Source organism: Terrapene carolina, unplaced genomic scaffold, assembly GCF_002925995.2.
Source record: "Terrapene carolina triunguis isolate 2854851 unplaced genomic scaffold, T_m_triunguis-2.0 Scaffold131, whole genome shotgun sequence".
Classification (NCBI taxonomy): Eukaryota; Metazoa; Chordata; order Testudines; family Emydidae; genus Terrapene; species Terrapene triunguis.
In genome coordinates, this window is record NW_020664482.1 from 12633277 (window position 1) to 12655759 (window position 22483).

The 22483-nt window shown below is 42.8% G+C and overlaps 3 protein-coding genes across 3 annotated transcripts; 1 reads left to right on the plus strand and 2 right to left on the minus strand.

Moving 5' to 3' along the window:
- Positions 1 to 1221: 1221 nt before the first annotated feature.
- Positions 1222 to 10394, minus strand: UPF3B (UPF3B regulator of nonsense mediated mRNA decay). The gene is made up of 10 exons (XM_026652947.2): positions 9918 to 10394; positions 8949 to 9055; positions 8698 to 8804; positions 7326 to 7424; positions 6574 to 6684; positions 5965 to 6008; positions 4725 to 4913; positions 4017 to 4177; positions 2784 to 3096; positions 1222 to 1765 (listed from the first exon to the last, which is right to left on the minus strand). The coding sequence occupies exons 1-10, from the start codon at positions 10035 to 10037 to the stop codon at positions 1622 to 1624; spliced, it is 1395 nt and encodes a 464-aa protein (XP_026508732.1). The 5' UTR covers positions 10038 to 10394; the 3' UTR covers positions 1222 to 1621.
- A 71-nt stretch (positions 10395 to 10465) lies between these two features.
- Positions 10466 to 12330, plus strand: NDUFA1 (NADH:ubiquinone oxidoreductase subunit A1). The gene is made up of 3 exons (XM_026652949.1): positions 10466 to 10645; positions 10953 to 11042; positions 12192 to 12330. Exons 1-3 carry the CDS (start codon positions 10544 to 10546, stop codon positions 12210 to 12212), a joined length of 213 nt encoding a protein of 70 aa, XP_026508734.1. The 5' UTR covers positions 10466 to 10543; the 3' UTR covers positions 12213 to 12330.
- A 718-nt stretch (positions 12331 to 13048) lies between these two features.
- LOC112103409 (putative defense protein 3) lies at positions 13049 to 20939 on the minus strand. Its single transcript, XM_024195139.2, has 6 exons — positions 20901 to 20939; positions 20608 to 20733; positions 18321 to 18433; positions 17197 to 17312; positions 16482 to 16546; positions 13049 to 13829 (listed from the first exon to the last, which is right to left on the minus strand). Exons 2-6 carry the CDS (start codon positions 20705 to 20707, stop codon positions 13729 to 13731), a joined length of 495 nt encoding a protein of 164 aa, XP_024050907.2. The 5' UTR covers positions 20708 to 20733; positions 20901 to 20939; the 3' UTR covers positions 13049 to 13728.
- Positions 20940 to 22483: the final 1544 nt, after the last annotated feature.

Genomic DNA, 22483 nt, shown 5'->3' on the forward strand with positions numbered 1-22483 from the left:
GCACCACTCTGCTGTCACTGGGGGCGGGGGAGGGGCATTGCTGCATACAGGTGAGCCGCCTAAGGGCCAGGGCAGAAGCCCTTGGAGAAGACCCTCCCTTGATTTCTTGCTCATCCTCAGCAGCGAGATATCTTCCATAATAAACACAGCCTGTGGAAAATATGGGGACAGTAATGATTATAAGACTGACACCCCTCCCCACCCCCCCACTGGCTCTCCCCAAGAGCCACATGCCCAGTGTACAGTATGGTCCTGGAACACTGATTTCCCCTGTGTAGGAGCTGGATTTTACAATGTACTATGAGAATTAATGTATGATTTGATTTCATCCGGTCAGCCAAGTCGCATTTTTCAGGAACATAACTACAATGTTAAGTGAGGAGTTACTGTAACATTATGCACTGTAATTTAGCTACAATGATGTATTAGTTTAGTATTCTCTGCTGTTCTCAGCAGAGTACAGGGATTTTTTGTTATTAAGTTTGAGGCCATTTGACAATCTTAACTCATGTACAATATTAATATGAAAAGCTTTGATAAAGGATAAATACAGTTCATGAGATAAGGCTAGCTCTGTCATGCCCCCAAATAGAAAAGTCTCACTGAAGACAAATAAGTTAAAGTATCTTTAATATTTTGAGATATTTTATTGGTTTTAGTACAAAACAGCTAAGGCTAAAACTTGCTCGCTTAAAGAGGATCATTATTGGTGAAGTTTCTTCTGGGCTGTGAAATAGCACTCCAATGGATCAGGAAAGATGAAGCAGAGATTGAAATGGCAAGTTTCCTACTTTTAAGACACTGAAAACAAGAGGGAATGCTTGAAAAGAATCAGACACTCTACACAGCTATACTAAAATTAAAAAAAAAAATTGTTTCAGTGTAGGTAGACAGACATTACATGACAAATTTATCAAAAAAGGAAATACCCAGTAATAACAAAATTATTCCTACACTGCAATCTTTTAGTTCAACTACTTCATTCAGTAACCCACTTCCTACATGGAAGATTCTTTATAAGGCCTCTCCCCACTTTCCAAACTTCCTACTGCTTCTATCTTGAAAAGGTTTGTTCTGCAGAAAACCAGGAAAGGCTTCCCCAGACCACTGATGGCCCAGCTACCATAATCTGAGAACTCTGTTTTAGTGCTAGGATTACACTGTTTATTTGTAACTATTGTAGTCTCAGACTCAAACACCACGCAGCATAGCAATATAGGATGTTAGCTTTTGAGCAAAACTGCAGCTTTAACTTTGCTCCTCTTTTTAAGTGTATCAAACACTGGTTCAGGTCTGCTTTACAAAAAAGCTCTGCTTTTAGATCCAGGTGTCATCCTCCTGACCACATGACTCGCATTTCTCATACGTAAGGCCACAAAAAGCTTTTCTACTTTGCAAACTGCAAACATTTTCTTCTCCATTGTAGTCTGATGCTATGAAAATAAATTCCAATAACAATGAGAACACATTTCAAATTCTGAGGTTCTTTAACCAGAAACATCCAACAGCACAATGTCCCCTCTTCTTCCTTTGTTCCTTCTCTTTGAAGGCACTTCTGGATTGCGTAGTACATGCTCTTTGGCTGCTTCGATAATCAGAACACATAAGGCCTGTATGCTAATCACTCCTCTTCTTTTGTATTACTGGTCTCACTTTCCTGTTTATCTGCTCCTTGGTCCACAGACTTTGTAGCCATGTCTTCATAAGAACACAGTCTACTTCGACTTCTAACTCCTGGCTGGTATAGCTGCATTGCTGGACGATCCTGAAATAAATCAGAAGGTATCAGACAGTATGATGCTTTGGCTATTAGACAAATTCCTATAATTTCTAAAGGGATGATACTAAAAAAAGGCAAATAGAACACCACACAGACCACTTCAGACTTTCCCAAAATATTATTAATTATTCAGTGACACCCAACATTACAAGTTCAATGACAAAGAGTAACTGCTCAAATAGCACAGATGAGAATGCTGCTTTAGATTATGCACCCAAGTATTTTAAAGCATTCACAAGGATAATATTTTAAGGAACAATTCAGTTTGTCCTCTTCAAGCACATGAGCAAATTTCAAAGCTTCTCCCAAGGAACATTTTTTAACTAAAAACATGAAACAAACACACACACACACACCCGTAGATGCTGCAAATGCAGAATTAATGCACATCTAAACTGGATGTATTCCTATCAATGGAAGGAATACATATTTTGGGGGTATTTTGCATATAGAACAATAAGTACATTAACATGGGATCTGTGCCATGACACTGCATAGCGGTGCCTTATACCTGATGCAGCAGCCTCTGCAGTGTTTGGAGAAGGTATAATAGGGGTGGCTGCTTGCTATATAATTTTCTCTCGCTTACGGAGATGTACTTTCTGGCATTAACCCACACGCAGCATCTGCAAGAATCTGGTCCTACCATATCAGTTCTCTGGTGACAATTTAAAAGCCAACATTTATCTGCTGGCAAAACCAGGACAGACATTTATTAACTTTTGTTCAGAACTTGCCAGTAACAGCTGGACTTGTACATAATTCCTACAAAGGCAACAAGAAATTTGCCAAGACTAAGTTCATCTTAGCAGCAGCAAAGCTTACAAGATCTGTCTATTTTTCCCCTCATACACGATGGCAAAGTTTACAGTTGAATTATTATATGAAGGAGAAAAAATTTCAAAAAGGTAAGAAATAGCATGACCCTCCCCCTTAATTAACATTTACTATAAAACCACAAACATGACCTTATAGAATGGGTGTGAATTTAAAGAGCCAGCACCTTATTTCTGATGCGATCTCTCTTAGCTGCATCCTCTTTTTTGTCATCTTTGGTTATTTTCTCAGCTTTTTCTGTGTTGCCTGTAAAGTCTGGAAGCTCACTTTTCCTTCCTTTCTCTCTGAATGAGTTTATCTCCTTTTTCACCTCTTCCTCTCTTTTTCTAAAAACTTTTTCTTTCTCAAAGCGTTCCTTCTGCCTACGACGCTCTTCATCTTGGCGTCTCTGTTTCTCCCGCTGCAGTCTCTCATATTCTCTCTCTCTTTCAAAGTCTCTCTCCCGGTCCCTGTAATCTTTTCCATATTCATCTTCAGATCTGTATGAAAAACACAGCAAGAAATTAAGCTTAGAAGACTGGATAATCAAAATCACAGATCTGTGTAATCAATACTACAGCTCCAAATTTGCATCAATGTTGTCAGACACGGATTTGTAGATTTTAGACAAGAGTTAAAATATCCTAGAAGCCTACAGTCATATTTTACTACAGATTCAGAAATAACTGCAGTGAGGATGTAAACCTTGATAATGAGCGAGAACACTACAGATAGGAAGTCCCACAGTTCTAGTCACAAAGCGGACTAACTCCCTCTGTGGCCTTGGAAATTACTTAAATCTCTGCCTCATTCCTCTGACACATGGGGGAAACCCACACCTGTATACATCACATGGATGTTGTGAGGATTAGTTATTGCAGTATATGTCATTCTGGGCTGCATTCTGGCATAAGAATGGCCATATTTTTCCTTCCTGCCAAGGCCTCTAAAGGGATATGCATTATGAGTATTGTGGACTTAAAGTGACCCCTATGCTCTCAGAAGCTGCTATAAGTGCAGGCTATGGAGCTGTTCTCATTTATGCTAGAGACTGTGCAAGCCCAAAGCCAGCCCCAGAATGTGGAGGACACAGAGGTGGCTTAAAGCCATCTTTGCCCAATGGCTGTGCCTCCTGAATTGGGCTCCATTTGTAAATATCTTCAAATGAAAGCCCAAGTGTTTATGATAAAACACTAAAATTTGTCTATTAAACGAACAGATATGAAATAGTTCAAGTCCAGATGGACCCACCCCACTCCCCGATCATGAGTACACTCTCCCAGACAATTCAGATCAGAAACATTTCTTCATTTGAATTCAAAAGCTGTTCCTGGACAGCGCAGCCCAAGTTTTAAATTTCTAGTCTAGAAGGGCTGGGGTTTTTTGGTAAGTCGTATATACTAAGTACTGGAATACTAACTTTTTTGCCTTCTCCTCTTTAGTCTCTCCATCGGATCGTTTGGCTGACACGCTGATTAGTGCGCCAGCAGCCTTTTCTTCCCTCACAATTTCTTTTTCCAGTTTCTTGAACTTTTCCTTTTTCTCCAAGTCTCTTTCATCTCTCTCTGGTTTCTTAAGTAGCTGTGAAGAAAAACACACATTCTACTTGATCAAAGGCTCATTCTAATTCTACTCTGCAGCACAGTATAATTTAGCTACTCAGTTGAAGTGACTTCTGCTTAACATGAGAAATATACATATATGTAACTAGTTATTGCCATACTCCCTATGCTCAGAGGTAATAATGTCTACAACTAAAATAATGATCCCAAACCCAGAATAGGATTCATTTCCCTGTACAGTATGAGAACAAGATCAAATACTGAAGATGGTAATCAAATATAGCCAGTTACCCAGATTACATTAAATTCATATGTTCTGGGGAATGAAAGCATATACACAAGTATTCAAATGAAAATTGTTTATTCAAGATAAAACTAAAGCAACTAACAATCAACATACAGATCCTTACTGTACTTTAACAAAAGCATGAATATTATGAAATAACTAGTCTACTCCTTCAAGATCATGAATTACTCTTGGATAAGTATTCAGTGAACACATTTTGTATGCAGCTTTTACAGGGAAGGGGGAGGAAAACAGCCTATAACAATGACATGTTCTGTACCTTAATCTTTGGTTCGTCCTTTGATTTATCCCTTTCTTTCTCTGGGCATTTATCAACTTTCTTCAGTTTTTCTGCTTCTTTTCTCTTCCTTCTTTCTTCTTCTTTCCATTTCCTCCTTTCTTCTTCTCTTTGTCTTTTTCTTTCCAGTTCCCTTCTTCTCCTCTCCTCTCTTTTTTCTTCTCTCAGTCTCTGGAAGGGGGGGGGGGGGGGAGAAAAAAAAAAAAAAAAATCACATATTTCCCACATTAGAAAAAAAGTTACTTTTAAAAGTTCCATAAGATACCATGTCCTGAAATGACACAAAATTCTCTAAAATATACAGCTTTATAAAACATTTGTGTCTCCCGTTGCATCCTACTTTTAAGCAACTTATTGAAAGCTTTAAAATTCACTGGAGCAGCATTATTATGTATATTTCAGATATCATTAACTCCATATTTTAATGGAAGTTAAAATGAAACACCCACACATCAGAACCCACCCTAAAAAGTTACACACCTGAAAGAAAAATAGGTTCATAGGAGAGAAATCACCAAGAGGGCATTAAATTAAATCCTGGTAGCTGCAAACAGTATGTTAAACAGAAGATGGCTTGCCAGTCACACAGCTGCAGCTCACATCGCTCAGTATTCCACTGTGACAAGGACTGTTATTAAACCACCATGTTAAGCAAAATATAGCTTGATATCAATACTCTGGAAGCCACTATCAATCCCTGCTAAACACACAGTTTGTTAAGCATGAACCCAGGCTATACCAAGTATTTGGGATACAGAGTACAAGAAAACCCCACCCCATTTTAAACAGGATTATAATCATTAGACTAAGGCCCTGTACACACTATATTTTTCCTCTGCAAGCATGTCCAGCTGCACTGCTAGATCTGCTCCACTACACTTACCATCTGCTGAGCAGCATGGATTCAGTTAGGCAGCAGGATGCAGTCCCGTAGCAGAACAATCAGTTGTAGGATGTTTCCCTTCCCTCTCTTCCCCCCCCCCCCCTTTTTTTTAAGTTTCACAACTTTCTTCTGAGGAGAGAAGGAAGCAGGAAGTGCTCCCACCTACCTGAACAATTCTGTAGCTCTGGGAGAATTATTTAAAACAAGGTCTTTAGATCCATTTACCACAAAAGAAAATCTTACTATACAGACATCACTGTACGTACACAAGTTCTAAGAGCAAGTTATCAAAAACTGTAACCAAAAAGATTCTACATAGATTATACAGAGAAATCATACCTGTTTGTTTTTCAAGAAGTTCAGAAGGGGAGTTGTCTTTTTAGCTAAATAAACATTAAGAACATAAATATTTTTGCCTTTACAAATATCAAGATATGTTTGCATAAGTTAGATGGGAAAGACTTGTTCTCAGTCTATATTAAGTTTTGCTCAGTTTCAGTCTTACTTGTACCACAACTTCTCACACTCTTCTTGAAATGTATACTCTTCATTTACTTATAAATGGCTATGTCTCCTCATTTAATGTTTTAGCTAAACTAAATGAGTCGTAACTTACATTTATATATCACTTCCCATCCCACAGTACTAATATTAAAGGAGCCAATGCACCCATCACTGGAATTTAACAGCACATAACACAGGTGTTTAGTATAGGTAGCGGAGAAGATTACTATATGAAATTTAAACTAAGAAGAGGGACTGGAGCAGGGATGAATAAAGTAGATCTTCACTAGTAGTGTTACTCTAAGGACTTAATGATACTAAATAATCTAAAAAGGAATGTAGAGTCCCCAAAGTTCAAAAGTCACAAACCTACAAAATATTGTACTTCGTATGTCTTCCTATACTGTGAGAAGAGGTTCACATACAATATATCAGTTTTCATACCTATTAACTCTTTGTTTCTTGCCTCTATTTCCTCTAGTAGTGTTTCAGGAGTCGATGTTAACTTTTCATCATCTGCACTGTAACTTTCCAAAAACTTCTTATACTCTGGGTCTGGAGAGAAAGATTGGTTTGTGCTACAAAATACACATACTGACCCCTCTTCTGGGAATTTCAATCGTCACTCTGCATTTTCAAAACTTATGAACAAACAAGAATGGGTTATATAGTCTTATGAGCTGCTGCCCGATATTTATCTTTAGCCAAGTTAAATCTAACTCTGAGGCAGGAACCATGTCTGGTTATGTTTTGTAAAGTACACAACTAATAGTAATAATGCAAGATTTTAACAACTTTATTCCATAGTGTGCTTATTAAGAGATTTTATTGGTTTTGCAGTTGTCTGTTTTTCTTCTAGTGTACCAAGCCTACAAAAGCTAACTGGGACAAGGACCATCTTTTCATTACATGTGTGGGTGTTACCTAGTACAACAGAACCCTATCCCTTGCTGGGGACCACTAGGTACTATCATAATATCAATAATACCTTAAGTACTTTTGTTATAGTAAAACAGACAAGTTATTTTGAAAAACAGAAATGTAATTGTTGCACGTTAAGTGTTTAGTATCAAACATATTGTTACTCTAGGACACCACACAGTCAAAATAAATTCAAATTTCTGTTATCAGATACCATGCACCACATAAATCTCCACATATGCATGCATACAAACAAACAACCCTAGTAGTTATACCATCATCAATAGTCCCAGTTTTGGCATCCTTTTTCTTATTCTTCTTTTTTGCAGATTTTTGGAAAGGTGCAAATTCTACTATGGCAGCATACTCCTGACCTGTTAAATGTAAAATGTTAAAACTGTTTAATCACCAAGGTAAAAAAAAAAAAAAACACACTAAATTCCTGACAGTGTATTATATTGGGGGGACGGGACAGGACGACACTGGGGCGTGTTTATAAGAAACAGTACTAGAACAGATAAATAGATAGTAGCTATGAAATTTATGTTTATATATCTGACCACATGACAACATTATTTATAACCCTTTCATCGCAAGAGGATCTCAAAGCACTTTCCAGCCTATACACAAAATACATACAAAACTACATTAAAGGAAAGTTAAAGTTGCCAAATGTAATACTCAAAAGTTAGGAAATGCCAGAGCTAAGGTTGCTCAGGCAACCTTAATTCAGCATCCCAATAGTTATGCATTATGATCACATGCTGTTCCCCCCAATTCCTGCTTCATTCGGGGGGGGGGGGAGAGGAGAGAGAAAGAGAACACTGCGTGTTCAACTGGGAATATGGAGAAAGGGGAAATTTCTGTTCTTGACAAAATCCAATATGATTGACAAAAAGTCCATGCAGAACAGAGAAGTAGTTTCAGAGAATCTAGGTAATTTAAATTGATGCTTGGAACATGAAGCTGGCCACTCAATGCCGTCTGAATAACTGAGACTTCAATTGTCATAGCTCCATTTCACAAAAAGCAACTGGTTGGTGGAAGATGAAAAATAAAAAAAGTAAAAGTAAAATCTCTCTAAAAAAAATAAAAATATATCTATAAAAATATCCAAATAAAACAAGAGTTTCAGGTGAAATTCTGGCCCCACGGAAGTCAATTGGAAACAGTGTGCAAGACTCCCATGGAGCCAGAATTTCACCCAGAATGTGTGTGTTAGAGGATATCAGCCTTAGTATTATAAGGCATTAGTATTAGGTGCTGAATGCTCCCAACAAACCACATAACATACTGAAATGACAGTTAACTAAACTTAGATTATATACATGTAAATTACTAATGGGCTAGAATTCCTCTTAAGCAGTTTGTTTAGAAAATTTAGCACTACTACTGCTTTAAAAAGGGGATTTTATTGTTATTATTTTAAGCTGTATTTAAAATTTACTACAAAAAGTGTCATGAAGTTTACGAAAAGACTACATGCAAGCACCATGTATTTAATCTCGATATATGGTGCCCAAGTATAGTTATGGCACTAAAAGAAAAAAAAATTGGGACTAAACTACCTGACAATCTCCTAAATCTCATTTAATATCTCTGACATACAAACATTTTAATATATAATGAAGTTTTATGTTTACTTGCCTTTGTGATCAACAAAAACATAACCATCAAAGCGATCCCTGAACAGTACTATGTCTTCTTGGTTTTTAAAGTTGATGTATGCTCTGGAAAACATGTGAGGATACAAACTGCAAAAGGACAAAAAAATAGCAATGTGTAAGGAAATGAAGCTGGCTAGTTGCTGATGATTTTAACTATACACACTATAGACAAGTGTAAATTAATTGACATACTAGAGTTACATGAAAAAATTGAAACCTGAAGTGTTGTACCTGGAATCGTTAGCAAAGAATTCAAAATAGTCATGTTCAGGCAAAGGCTGAAGATGTTCTTCAAGTTGTTCCTTAGTCAAGCTGGGAGGCAAGCGTCGAATTACCACCTTAAACACAAGAATTTTAAGAGCGTAAAATTACTGTCTGCCCCTGACTTTATTTCAGAGGTTACTTGAAAGATGCCATAGGATAACAAAGCTAAGTCAACAACTATGGCTCATGTCAAGATTGTGGAAATCTATTTCACCCAGCCTGGCTTCAATACCATTTTTATATCCTAAGTACTGAGTGACCTAGAAACATCACAATTCTTCGAGAAAGCACAGAAAGACTGGGGGCCTGATCCAGCACCCACTTAAGTCAAAGAAAAGACTCCTCCTCACTTCCCAAGGGGAGCAGTCTCAGGCCCTAAGTGATTAGAGCAAGGAATTCAAAGGCAAGATTCCGGAGGTCCGTTCCCTAGTCTACCACTAACTGCTACTTTGATCAAGTGACTTGGGCCAGACATTTCCCCCGTGGTGGCCAGTGGGTCCGGATGCCACCCAGGCCTTGGTTCTGCAGAGTGCTGCCAACACTCAAAGCGCCACGCGAGCTCAGCACCTCCCTGAGCAAACCATCAGATCTCGGCATCTCAGGCTGGGCACCGAAAAACGAGACACCGCCAGATACTCGCCCGGGCGCCCTGGCCCCATCCCCAGAACAGCGTCCACAGGCCCCGTCCGGGGGTTGAGGCGCTGGGGGTCTGCGGCGCTCCGCCCGGGCCCGGGGCTCTACTGAGCAGTCCGCCAGGGGCCAGGGCAGGCGGCAGGAGCGCAGGCCGGGGCACGGGAGAGGGGGAAGCGCCGCCAGCCCCAGCCCCGAGCTAGGGAGCCTCAGTCCCAGCGGTCCCGGGGGCCGCTCCGCCAGCGCCAGGCGAGGGGCTGCAGCCGCCCCCCCGGCAACGCGGGACGGCCCCGCCCCCAGCCTCACCTTGCTGAGCGTCTCCTTCTTGTCCTTAGGCCGCTCGGGCTCCCCGCCCCCCCGGAGATCCAGGGGGCCCCCGGGCGCCCGCTTCTCTTTAGGCCTAGTGTTCTCCTTATCCTCCTTCATCCCGTTCTCCGGCCCACCGAGCCACGCCCCCTCTCGCCCATTGGCCACTGCGCCTCTCGCGGGATCACAGCCTTAAAGGGCCACGAACCGCCGCCTGGCGCCGGAGGCGCCTCCTCACGGATACAGCACCGTGGGGATGGGAGTTCCCGGCATGCACTGGGGCTAACGGGGGCGGCCGCTCCCCGCATGCGCTCAGTAGGCAGGTCATCGGGGCCACGGGAAGTTCCCGGCAGCCGTGGCAGGCCTAGCGGGACGCCAAGCGCCGCCACCGCCACAGTCACGGGGGGGGCCTAGCCCCGCCCTATCGCTGTCGCACTCGTGACACTTCAGCGGCCTTTGCCTCGGCACAATGGCGGCGGCGCGCCGTCGCGATGCATGATGGGTAGGCGGTGCCCTGAGGCGGGGCTAATGCGCAGGCGACTTGGTGCTGCTTGCGCGTGCGCGTTTGCAGGCCTGGGGTCGGCTGTCTAGCGTAGCGGTCGGTAGCGGCTCGAGCGGACGCAGGGATGTGGTACGAGATCCTGCCCGGCGCGGTCGTTATGGGCCTGTGCCTGACCATCCCCGGCGTGTCCCTCATCCACATCCACAGATACCTCAACGGGGGCAAGGTCAGGGCTGGGCCGGCTCCGGACGGAAAGGGAGCGGGGGTGGGGGAGTGACTCGGGGGGGCAGCTGGCGCGGGGGGCGGACCCCTTGCCCGGTGCTTGTGCACAGTGAGCCGCTGGAGTCCAGCAGAGAGCGCCGCTCCCCTTCCCCCACCCCGGGAACTACTTGGGGCCTTGTCCGAGCCCAAGCTCGCTGTCCAGGCCAGGCGGCACGATCCTGTCTCCTGTGCGGCACCCTCCTGCTCCCCTCTCCGCGCCGTGTCCAAGCCCCGTTCTCCCAGCGCGGTGACACGTTGCTCTGTGTGTGCAGGAAAAGAGAATCGCTCGCCAACCCTACCAGTGGCACCTGATGGAAAGAGACAGGCGACTGTCGGGGGTTAATGAATACTATCGGTCCAAGGTAAATTCCTTCCAACCTAGGACGGAGCAGATCTATAAATACAAGGCAGCTGAACTCTGCAAAATCCAAACGCCTCAAAATTCAACTAACCAGGAGCTGAAATTGACAGTTGTGGGTCTCTGCATTGAGCACTAGCTATTGTTTGAGTTGAGTTAGACCCTTGGCTGGGTTCTGCTCTCTGTTACTTCAGTCTTGATGGTAACTGAGGGTAGAACTTAGCCTGCTAACTGGTGCAGACAACAAGTGCTTATTTTTAATGCATTGTCATACAGCTAATCAGTGGACTGGCTTGCTTTGATTGGTTCAAATCTGGATGCAATCTTCTGGTGCACACCCCAAGCCTGACTCTTTTAGCATTAGTGTCTTTTCATTCTCACTTCATATCTTCAGTGAAGACTTGCTACTGCTACTACTTAAAGGTGACATGCAAAGGGCTTTTTTGAGTGCCTGTATTTGTTGCTTTATAACATACAAAGAAAGCTTGTAATATTTTATTAGAAATGGTCTGGTCTGTTTTTTCTAGGGGTCTCTGGGATGTTTCTAAGCATGTGTATTATGAGCTGTCACATTAGTAGAAGGGGTTGGAATGTTTAATTTGTTACATCCTTTCCCCAAGCCTTATTTAGTCATTAAAGTGAAATTAGGGGTTAACACAAACAAATTTTAAACAGTGACAAAATTCCTTTCCCTCTGAATTGCTCAACTTTTCACTCTCCACTAAAGTGATGTAATTTCACTGGTTCTGCAGTTAGCATAGAGTGTTCCTGAGCAGACAAGACCTAAATGTCTAATGTAAAGGACATTCCTTTGAAAAACCTTTTCAGATCACCTTCAGTCATAGTACGTAGGGATGGTATAATTTGCACAGGGTCGCCTTGATGAATTGGGTCTCTTCCCTTTGTAACTTCTGTGATGCTATCACTACAGTTTGCTCAGTGCTATCACCCCACCCTTAATTGTGCTTTTGTGATTCTTTCCCCCCATTTTTTTTAAGAATAGCATCGTCCGAAAAACATGCAAACTTCTTATTCTGCTGAGGAATTTATGGTTAGAAAAAGATGTGTACTTTCTGAGAAATGTAAATGGGGCCGTGAGATTGGTGTAAATTCTGTATGGATAGTTAAGAGTGTTTCACTTTTTATTTTTCAGGGATTGGAGAACATTGACTAAGAAGCAACTCACTGAGTGAAGAGTCCTAGTTCTTGTACAAAGCAGTTTAGCTCCAGTAAACATGCATGTATATTTGATGCAATGTGTTATATGTTGCACATAAACCTGGAAAATGAAAGTGGGTTTCTGCACTTGTTTTATTGGTATAACTTTAAAAGGTGTATATTGAAAATAATACAGCCAACCATAAACATTCTGTAGTCAAACATACAAAAAGGAATACACAACAGAGGTAGGCAATTACCCTAAAGTTATAGAAGTGCTTCCAGCTAAGAAACTTGCAACAAAAGTTAGTGGCGTGCCAGAGAGAGTTAAATCTATTTTATTTATATACCTGTTATTTTCAGTAACTTGTATAACTCTCTGCAGATACACTAATAGACTACTAAGCTGCTGTAAATAGCAAAACTAACCATTTATTGAGGTTGTGTCCCCCCTCATGAAATTGGCATGCAATGAGTAATGCTAAGCCTTAATTTCTTATTCATTACAAAGCTGTTAAAAGCATCAACTTCTGCTGTCACATAATCAATTATAGGATACCCTTCTCAAAAAGGAGAGGTTGCAAAGAATAGTAGCAATACAGTCATTACTTAAAGGGCTGGTCCACACTAACCCCCCAGTTCGAACTAAGATACGCAACTTCAGCTACGTGAATAACGTAGCTGAAGTCGAAGTATCTTAGTTCAAACGACAAGGTACTTACCGCGGGTCCACACGCGGCAGGCAGGCTCCCCCGTCTACTCCGCGTACTCCTCTCGCGGAGCAGGAGTACCGGTGTCGACGGCGAGCACTTCCGGGATCGATTTATCGCATCAAGAGAAGACGCGATAAATTGATCCCAGAAGATCGATTGCTTACCGCCGAACCCGGAGGTAAGTATAGACGTACCCAAAGAAATGACCAGCCTTTTAAGAAATTATTTCTGGAGTGTACCACTACTATTAATGTACCATTAGCGAATACAATGCCATTGTCTTAATTCTGAAAGATGTTTTGTACTATTGATGTATAATGAAAAGGTATACAGATATAGTAGTGATATCCTGATGTGTACCATTCCTTATACAAATCAAATGAGTTTGATCTTATATAGGTTCTAATTTAGAATGCAGTTGAAGTCATGGCGTTAATTTTGTTTTTCAGATCAGTTCTAGCTGCTCTGAGATTTCACTATGGCTTTGTACTACTCAACTTTAACCTTAGTCCTAGTCTACATACAGATCATGTAATATTAAAACGGCATTGGTTAGGGTTGTGAGAGTAATACCCAGAGAGAGGACATTGTTATACTTATATAACGTGCCTGTAGGGAATAAGCTGTACCAGTATAACTGTGCACTAGAGGGTTGCATTACTTTAACTATATTGGTATAGTTTAAAAACAGTATAACGTGTGTAGACAAAGGCCTTAGGCTTCCAGAATCCACTTCCTGGCAGAAGCAAATGCAGTGACTGTATACAGGGTCTGTATTTGTTCCTTAGCCATTTAATAGATCCTCTGAAACGCCAACACTTAATATAAGTAGCCAGGGAAAAGCAGTAAGTGGAAAGACATCATTGTCACAATAATAACTGTCCATGTAAGCTTCTCAGCACCACATGTAGCTTTAGAATCTGTAGTTTGGAAAACAAAATAAATGTTGTCTTCAATTTACCATTAGGGGTGAGGCAACATTGATACTAGTGTGGTCCTCAGTTTTCCCCCCCTTTAACCCTGTTTTAACTACAGGGAAAAAGCAACGAGTAGTTGCCACTTGTTCACTTCTTATTCACAATCAGTCGCAGTACCAAGTAATCACTGTTGTTTTTCAGACAACCAACATCTATGGACTAACAAAGTCTAAGCACAGCTGATTGTGGAAGCAATGAACAGGGCATTAATTAACTTCTAAGAAACTTTTCAAACTACTTTGTGTTTACCACATGTTTTATACAACGATTGAGATGTATGCATTGTATCTAGATTAGATGGAAAAACCAAAGCACAGAGAGGTTGTATGACGTGCCCCAGCTCCCACAGTACGTCAGTTGCAAAATGGAGCACAGCGAGACAAGTGCCTAGTCTCCTGCTCTAGTCATTTTATACTACTACCCTGATGTGTTAAGCATTAATAACCTGATTATTAGTCTGACAACCATATCAAATGACTTGCTCACTCTCCTTCCTCACTCCTTGTCTGTTCTGTGTAGTTGCAGGTTTTCAAAGGGTGTACAGTTGCCTTGTGTCCTTACTGCTAACTTGAGACATTTTGTGTCTTGCTTTTGAATCTCTTTCTGACTGATAGAGCCAATCCTATCATTTATTATGTTGGTTTTAAAATATAATGCTCCTGTCTCAGGGAAGCCATTCCATGAGTCAGACTAGAATGGGTTAACTACATTTCAAAAGTGTTCTTGCTGTTAAACCAAGCAGCTACAGAATAAATGAATACCAATAAAGATAGCTGATTTTTGGATGAGACACACTTAATGTAAAATTTGGATACTACCTGTGCTGTTTGTGTCAAAGCACTTCAACTAGATAGTGCTTTTCTGGTGAATTATCTAGGCTTGATGCTTAGCTAACTCAGTGGAGATAGTTCCAAATCCCTTCACTCTAGGTATTTGAATTAAGTATGATTGGTGGTTTCAGATCTTGTCTTTTCCACTTAAAATGAGACCTCATACCATCCCTCAAACTCTTATACAATTCCCCTATACAGTCAGCGTTTAAGACCTGCAGGGACCATTAGATCATCTAGTCTGACCTCCTGTATATCACAGGCTACCACCATCACACAAGCCACCTGCATGTAGGGGCAGATTATAAATCATTAGTACTGTTTCTCTTATGTAAGACAAGAACAACATTTAACTGCACACTAAAGCCCTGGATTAATGATCCCTAAGCAAGTTGCAGTGACAATCTCTAAAATAATGGCCTTTAAATTGTTCTTCCTAATGAGCAATCAGCTTAAAACTGAGCTTTTGTTTTTGTATTGAAGAGGAGGTGACAGTATCTTACTTCCTTTTATTTACTCAATAACTCCAAGCACATTACAAACATTAATTAATTAAGCCCCAGTAGCTGTGTGAGGGGGGCATTGCCTATCCTTGTTTTACTGGTGGTGAAACTGAGGCACGGTTTACATGAATTATCCATGATCACGTGCTGAGTCAACAACAGAATTTAGGAGGCCTGATTCCCACTCCCTGCCTCAAATGTGTCATAAGTAGCCACCTAATTAACAATGTTGGAGCCACTTTAGCAGACATCTCTTCCTGCAGAGTTTGGATCACTACTGCTAGGCTGTGTTACTGAACAGGCTAGCATGCTATATGCCGGGGTGGCCAAATTTACTGAGCCTCTGAGCCACATACAACAATCTTCAGAAGTTCAAGAGCCAAGGCACACCTGCCAGGGTTTGGGGCCTCAGCCCCATGGGAGGTACCTCTTGGGACTTCAGCCCCACTATCTGAACCCTGAGCTCCCACAAGTGCACCCCGAGACCCAGATTTGAGCAACTACAGATATTAAGTCTTCATATAGTTAACACTGAAAGAGATATAGGGGCTCATTTTTTGTCATAGGCTGTGCAATAGCATACATGGCAACCTTTTCAGTAGGGTTACATTAGTATGCATCATTTGGCCCTCAATGTAGTTAAAGTTTCCTGATTAGCTGAGTTGAGAGGAAGATACTCATTCCCTAGAAGAACCAGAAACAAAACCAGCTCTCTACCCTTCTGATGACTTCGATATTTGCATACACAAATTCCTGTTGGTGCAAGTTACTCTTCTACCCCTTTCCAGATGGAGGAGAGAGTCAGCTCTTACAGTAACTAGTCTATTTTTTCTTCTCTGTGCAAGACTCCCATTAGCTTAGTAGCAGTGGCTGACAGTTTACTCCATAACACGAGTCATATCTCCATAGGAGACCTGGGATATTTCATTTAGTTCTGTGCACCATGTTAGCAGAAATATATTGTCAGACTGGAAGGAGTTCAGAGAAGAGCAACAAAGATTATTAGGGGGCTGGAGTGAATGATTTAGGAGGAGAGACAAAGAGCTACATATGTAAATTCCAGCTTAGTGAACTGAACTGATCCCTTGTATGGTGAAGAAAAATAATTTCAAAGCAAACTGCACGCAGACTAGCACTCTCTGCATTTCTGATACATCAGTGGCTTTTCTCTTGATGCATCTTTAACTCCTATTTGCATTAATGGCAGTTAGCTACACAATCCGCTGCCTTAAATTGGAATGATAAATTCACTAATTACTCACCTCTCCAGATCACTTTGGATTTGACACCGAGCCAATAAATTTCACGAGACTGTGCTACAGTTGCCCTGTTCAAAAGGAAAAAGAACAGTGGAACATGGTTATAAAATAGGAAGACTTCCCCCTCCCACCCTACAAAGATATTCCAGTAACTCATTGTAGCCCTTCTGTGATGGCGTTGCTGCTTTGCTCATAAATTCATTAGCAAATGGTAATGTAAGCCTAACCTCATGGAAAAGGGAATACACCCTGTCTTGCACACAGAAAAGTGAGCTGCGGCTGACAGTTTCAGATGGCTTCCCAACTGAAGATCCTTCCACTCCCAGAAAGGATCAAAATACTATTCCTGCAGTATAGCAACATTCTTCTGCTTTAATATCATTTGTAATCCGAATAGTGTGAATCAGCGCTCATTAGTTATGTGCAGCTTTCACTTGTCTGGGGAGACCCTGCTGCTGATTGAGCCCCTAATGTATTATGGGTGACATTTTCAGAAGCACCTAAGTGGCTTAGGAGCACAAGATCCTGAAAGTCAATGGGGCTTATGCTCTGGAATCACTCAGGTGCTTTTGAAAATCCTGCCCTGTATTAAACAGCTGAACCTTTTATGACTGTATTAATGTATAGGTAGAGAAAAGAGAAGAAAACATGTTTGAGATGTCCATTGGAGGGGGAGGGGATTTCATTTAAAAGGGAACTCTCTCATGAAGCTGCTTACATGAATGTAATAACGTCAGGGCAACCAGAGATTGGGGGCAGCCAGGTATAAGTGGTCAGGCTTGTTTTTAACTCGGTGTTAGAATGAGTAATCGCACCTTTTGGGTTTCCAGAGCACTGCAAAAAAAAAAAAAAAAAAAAAAAAATCAATCCATGTATTACTTGTTTAGTTACAGTGAATAGTGTACCTGTCACACACGTCCCCAAACTGTGGAGAGTGCTCCCTTGCGGTGATACAGAAGGAACATGGGGGGGGGGTGTGCGGTGGGCCTTGGGACCAGCCCCCATTGGGGGTGGGGAGGGAATACCATCCAACCCCATTCTGCCCCCAACTCCGGCCCCAGCACTGCCCCCTGCCAAGGCCATGACTTCGACTCCTGGCTGTGCCTCCTGCTTCCAGCCCCACGGGACAGATTGCATTACAGGTAAGGGGGTTTACCACAGAAAAAGGTTGGGGACCACTGCACTAGGTGCATGTACAATCAATTTGTAAACAAACAAACAAAAAAACCCTGTTTCCTTAGCAACGATAACATCCCCCTCCCCTCACCAAAAGCGTGGGTAATAGACATCCCATGCAACATGCCCTGATCAATCCAAATGCTCCCACCCTGCTCCAGCTCCTCTGAAGTCACAGGACTCAAGCACTGGCCCCTCCATCCCCCATTCTGAGGTATCCAGAGAGCTGTGATATGAACAGGGAGCAATGGAGAAAGAAATCCACGCCCTGCAAACCTGTGGATTCTGCCCAGCTGCATGGAGGGAACCCCTTCTGTGCCCTTCCAAGCCATGGCAGCACAGCTGGGCTGTATTGGCTGAAGGTCCTTGGTTGCACTCAGTTGCAGCGAGCACTGGGAGAGTTAACGGTTACTCAGGTCGCATCACATCTGTGTGTAGTCTCCTACAACTCACAGTGTGTATGGGGGAGAGGGAGGCAGAACATGCTGCTTTCCTGGGGATCCAGCTTGGCTGCTCCACCGCTGAGATCCCAGGACAGCTCATTGTGTCTCTTGTTTCCCAGCTGCCTTTGCTGTTGTATGTTGTTTCTCTCGCTACATTAAATTTCACAGTATTTATTAAGCCACGATGCCCCATCAGGCTAGAAATGAGAAGCTCCCAGCTTACCTGTAAGAACTTAGTGTTATTGGCAGGATTCTGCCAAGTGCCAAGTGCAGCAGTGGAGCCAAAGGTGCGAGCTTCCAGCAACAGGCCTCTGTATCCCGGCCCTACAATCTGAACTGGAAGATAGTATATGCATCTATCGCATGTTAGTCACCCATAGCTGGGGCTGGCTTCTCAAACCGTCACTACCATTAATAACTCCAAAGATACACCAGATATATCTTTGCACATCAGCTGTGTCTGCAAAACTAGCCCAGTGATTAGCGTGCCAGCCTGGGACTTAGGAGACGCCGGCTCAATTCCCTCTTTGCCACTGACTTCCCATGGCACCCTGGGCTGGTCACTTAGTCTATCTGTGCCTTGATTTCCCCAGCTGCAAAACAAGGATGATAGTAGCTCTCTGTCTCACAGGGGTCTGCAAGTTGGGTGAGGTGCTCCTTTACTATGGGCCTGGGGCAATATGAGTACCACAGAGACTGACTGTGAAAAAGGCTTTAGATAAAATTCGGCCCTCAGGAAACTGGGTGCCGCTCCCATTGAGATTATAAGCAGGGCTAGGGACAAGGAGCAAGTTTTCCTCTTTAGCTTGTTCTCGCAGCTCCTGGGGCTTCTGAGCAGGCACCTAAGGCTTCCTCCTCCTTTCCTGGCCTTGAACAGCAGCACATTCCACCTCCAGGAGGCAGCCAGGGTGTACAAGGAGACAGGACCTGAATACGCCAGGCAGTGATGGTCACCCCTTCTCAAGAAAAGATACATTAGAATTGGAAACAGTGCAGAGAAGGGCAATGAAAATCATGAAAGGCATGGAACAGCTTCCAGATGAGGAGCAATTAAAAGGACTGGGATTGTTCAGCTTAGAAAAGAGAACTGGGGGGATCTGATAGAGGTCTATAAAATCATGACTGGTGCGGAGAAAGTGAATTGGGAAGTGTTATTTACCCCTTCACTTGACACAAGACCCAGGGGTCACTCCGTGAAATTAACAAGCAGCAGGTTTAAAACAAACCAAGGCAAGTATTTCTTCACACAACACACAGTCAACCTGTGGAACTCGTTGCCTGGGAATGTTGCGAAGGCTGAAAGTATAACTGGGTTCAGAAAAGAATTAGATAAGTTCCTGCAGGATAGGTCCATCAATGGCTATTACCCAAGATGGTCAGGGACACTATTGCAAGCTTTGGGTGTCCCTAAACCTCTGACTATTAGAAGCTGGGACTGAATGAAACTGGATGGATCATTCAAAATTGCCCTGTTCTGTTCATGTCCTCTGACACATCTGGCACTAGCCACATACTGGCTTAGATGGACCATTGGTCTGACCCAGTATGGCCATTCTTACGTTCTAGGATCAAGAGTAACAAAGAACCAGAAGAGGAATGGACTGGGGGAGAAGTGAAGAGAGGGAGTCTGAGCCCTTGGAAAAGGAGGGCAGAGAGGGTCAGATGGTAGCCATAGAGAGAGGTGAAGAAGAAAGACATCAGAGACATATTGGGACTGAAAGGAAATGAAGAAGACACTGAACTGTATGCTAAGCAAGTAACCGGGCATGAGTCAGCAGGGGGAAGGATGGTCTTGTTACTAGTATACAGGACAGGGAGTCAGGCCTCCCGGCTTCCATTCCCAACTCTGCCACTGACTATGGGACGTGGGAAAGTCACATCTCTTCTCTAGCCTCAGTTATGCATCTGACCACCAACTCATTTTAAATGGGCCACCAAAGAGCTAGCAGATGTTAATTTCTGCTTACTGACTTCCTTGGTACAGAAACAAATCACCGAACTATCGGTGATAGCCCTGCACCAGTTAAGAATTCCCTTAGCTATCTGGTGCCAGTTAAAATCATCCACTGATTTCATGGCATTGGCCCAATCCTGCCAGATGCTGGATTCATCCTATGAGGGCCTAACCCTTGTCTGATTCATCACTAGATTATCAGCGTCACTATAACAGAATGCAGTCATATCATGATTACTTGATTGGCATACAGACCTGGCAGACTTTAAAATAACTTGCATAGTGTTTGTAACATCAGCTTCTCATCTCCATGTAGTTCTCAGTTTGTTTCTCCTGATCCTCTCCTGCTGATCTGCTCACAGTTGTTTTAATTCATTTCACTAAACAGAAGCTTACTAAACACATTTTAGGGAGAAAACATGGTGAAAAAGAGAAGCTCACTAATCATACTGATCCGTTTACACGGAAAGCATGCCAAATGCAAACAAAACTATGAAGAAATCATGGATTTTAAGTGAATTTTACCAATCCAGTTAAGAAGTTGGAACTTAATTACCATTAATCGGCTGCCTGTTCATGAAGGAAGATACATCAATCTGGATCTCATAGGGGGCTGGACTTGGCTGGGGCTGGACCCCCATATGCACAGGCATCATATTCTCACAGGCTGATGCAGGGGCTCCTGTTGGAAAAGCAACACATGAACGAATAACGTTCCAAAAGACGATGTAGCCAAGAAGTGAAGGACTCCAGTGAGCCATGGCTGGGGGAATCAACAATAAATCCTCTCTGACTGCAGCCACGTTTAAGACAGAGGAAAGAGGAGCAGGGCTCTGCTGAGTCACTTACCCTCAACAAATTCATTTTCTAGCCTTGGGTTTTGAGTGCTTTTTGCGCACACGCCCTCTGAATGAGGGCTGTGTTCAGTGGTTTCTAGCTATTAGCTATCTGCATAAGGGATCTTTCAGAATAACTAAGGGTATTTTGCTTTCACTTCCCTCCTTACAACCCACTTCTTTCTCCTGCTTTCCTATGTTAATCGCCTTGCCAAGAGGTCTCCAACCCTCCCTGTGCTGGGGTCGTTCCTGGTTTTCTATTGGTCTGAGTTAGACTGTAAGCAGCTCAGGGCAGGAACCTGGTCCTTCAAGTGTTGTGTAGAGACCAAGACGACTCATGATGCTGTAGAGATGAATAACAAGGCGAGCTTTCTGCTTTCTGCTGGAGATGGGTCTGAACCAAACCTCTAGAGCTGAGCCTCCCGAATCCAAGCTTCACACAGTTGGCCCCTCTCTATATACTGAGCATTAGTTGGGAAAGGAGGGCAGTACTGGTGCTCTATAGGAAAGCAAATCAAAAACGTAACCCATCCTTCTCTGCTGCCTTTGTCCTCCCTACCCACTCCCCGTTCATGCATTCAGGACTGCTGGCTCTCCGACTAACCCCTATTTGTGCTGTAAAAGGTCACTCAGCAGCTATCAGATTGTAGTCATTTTTGGCCACTACCAGCCTGGACTTTAAACAAATCTGTTCTACGGGTTAAAGACTCTATATCCTCATTATCAATCCCCGACCATCCATTCCCTACATTCTGTGTCCTAACAGTTCGCTCTTTGGCATTAATCCTTCATGAGTAAGTGATGCCAGAACGAACCCCGTGGCCTGGAGATGTGAAGGGTCCATGACTTTCTCTTTACATAATCACAGTGAAATTACCTACAAATTCACTGATCGCAATCTACACGTTTAGAAGTGACATTTCCCATTGAATTGCTATTACTCTGGTTAGACTCACTCACCGAAACAAAATTGCTTTCCAGCCAAATAGGAGTTAGTACTAGAAAAATGCAAGGGAGCTGCTGAAGATGTATGAGTCAGAATTCCTGAACATTATCATAAAAAAGTTTAAAGGGCTTATCAACTTTCCTTTCAAAGCCTCTGCTTGTATGGCAAATGCCAAGGCTGGCCAGGTGCTCTCTGTCCCCTGACAAGAACAAAGGGACATTTGTTCACATTGCTGGTGAGAAATGTACAGTAGCCTTCACAAGGCTAAGAAAGGAGCGATTAAAGGAAGATTAAAGAGCCACGGAAAGGGAAGGGAGTTTGTTGTAGGCAGAGGCAAGCAGGGAAGGAAAGAGAAAAACAGCCCTGACCCCTTTGTGGGGCATCAAGAGTGCAAAACAGGGAACAAACGCCATTAAATAACAGAAGATTTGATCTACTCTGCTCACACTGGGGGAAATCAGGAGGAGCTCGACTGGGGTGGAGCCAGTGTGAGTGGAGAATCAGGCCCTCCCTAGCCACATTCTTCACGAAGGGAAGGGCCGGATTTTCTGAAATGCTAACGCCTCAAGACCTCACTGAAGTCAAGGGTAGTTAAGGGTGCTCAGGCAGCTCAGAACTTCTGAAAATCAGGTTCTTTATGGTTAACATAT

What these genes read in the sequence shown, in the direction of transcription:
- NDUFA1 (XM_026652949.1), top strand. Translation starts at nt 10,544, where the DNA reads ATGTGGTACGAGATCCTGCCCGGCGCGGTCGTTATGGGCCTGTGCCTG. An exon ending in GATACCTCAACGGGGGCAAG is followed by an intron (nt 10,646 to 10,952) that starts GTCAGGGCTGGG and finishes CTGTGTGTGCAG; the next exon opens with GAAAAGAGAATCGCTCGCCA. An exon ending in ATGAATACTATCGGTCCAAG is followed by an intron (nt 11,043 to 12,191) that starts GTAAATTCCTTC and finishes TTTATTTTTCAG; the next exon opens with GGATTGGAGAACATTGACTA.
- LOC112103409 (XM_024195139.2), bottom strand. Translation starts at nt 20,707, where the DNA reads ATGATGCCTGTGCATATGGGGGTCCAGCCCCAGCCAAGTCCAGCCCCC. An exon ending in GAACAGGCAGCCGATTAATG is followed by an intron (nt 18,434 to 20,607) that starts GTAATTAAGTTC and finishes ACTATCTTCCAG; the next exon opens with TTCAGATTGTAGGGCCGGGA. An exon ending in ATCCAAAGTGATCTGGAGAG is followed by an intron (nt 13,830 to 16,481) that starts GTGAGTAATTAG and finishes TCCAAACTACAG; the next exon opens with ATTCTAAAGCTACATGTGGT.
- UPF3B (XM_026652947.2), bottom strand. Translation starts at nt 10,037, where the DNA reads ATGAAGGAGGATAAGGAGAACACTAGGCCTAAAGAGAAGCGGGCGCCC. An exon ending in AGGACGAACCAAAGATTAAG is followed by an intron (nt 4,178 to 4,724) that starts GTACAGAACATG and finishes TTTTCTTCACAG; the next exon opens with CTACTTAAGAAACCAGAGAG. An exon ending in AAAGAGGAGAAGGCAAAAAA is followed by an intron (nt 3,097 to 4,016) that starts GTTAGTATTCCA and finishes TTTTTCATACAG; the next exon opens with ATCTGAAGATGAATATGGAA.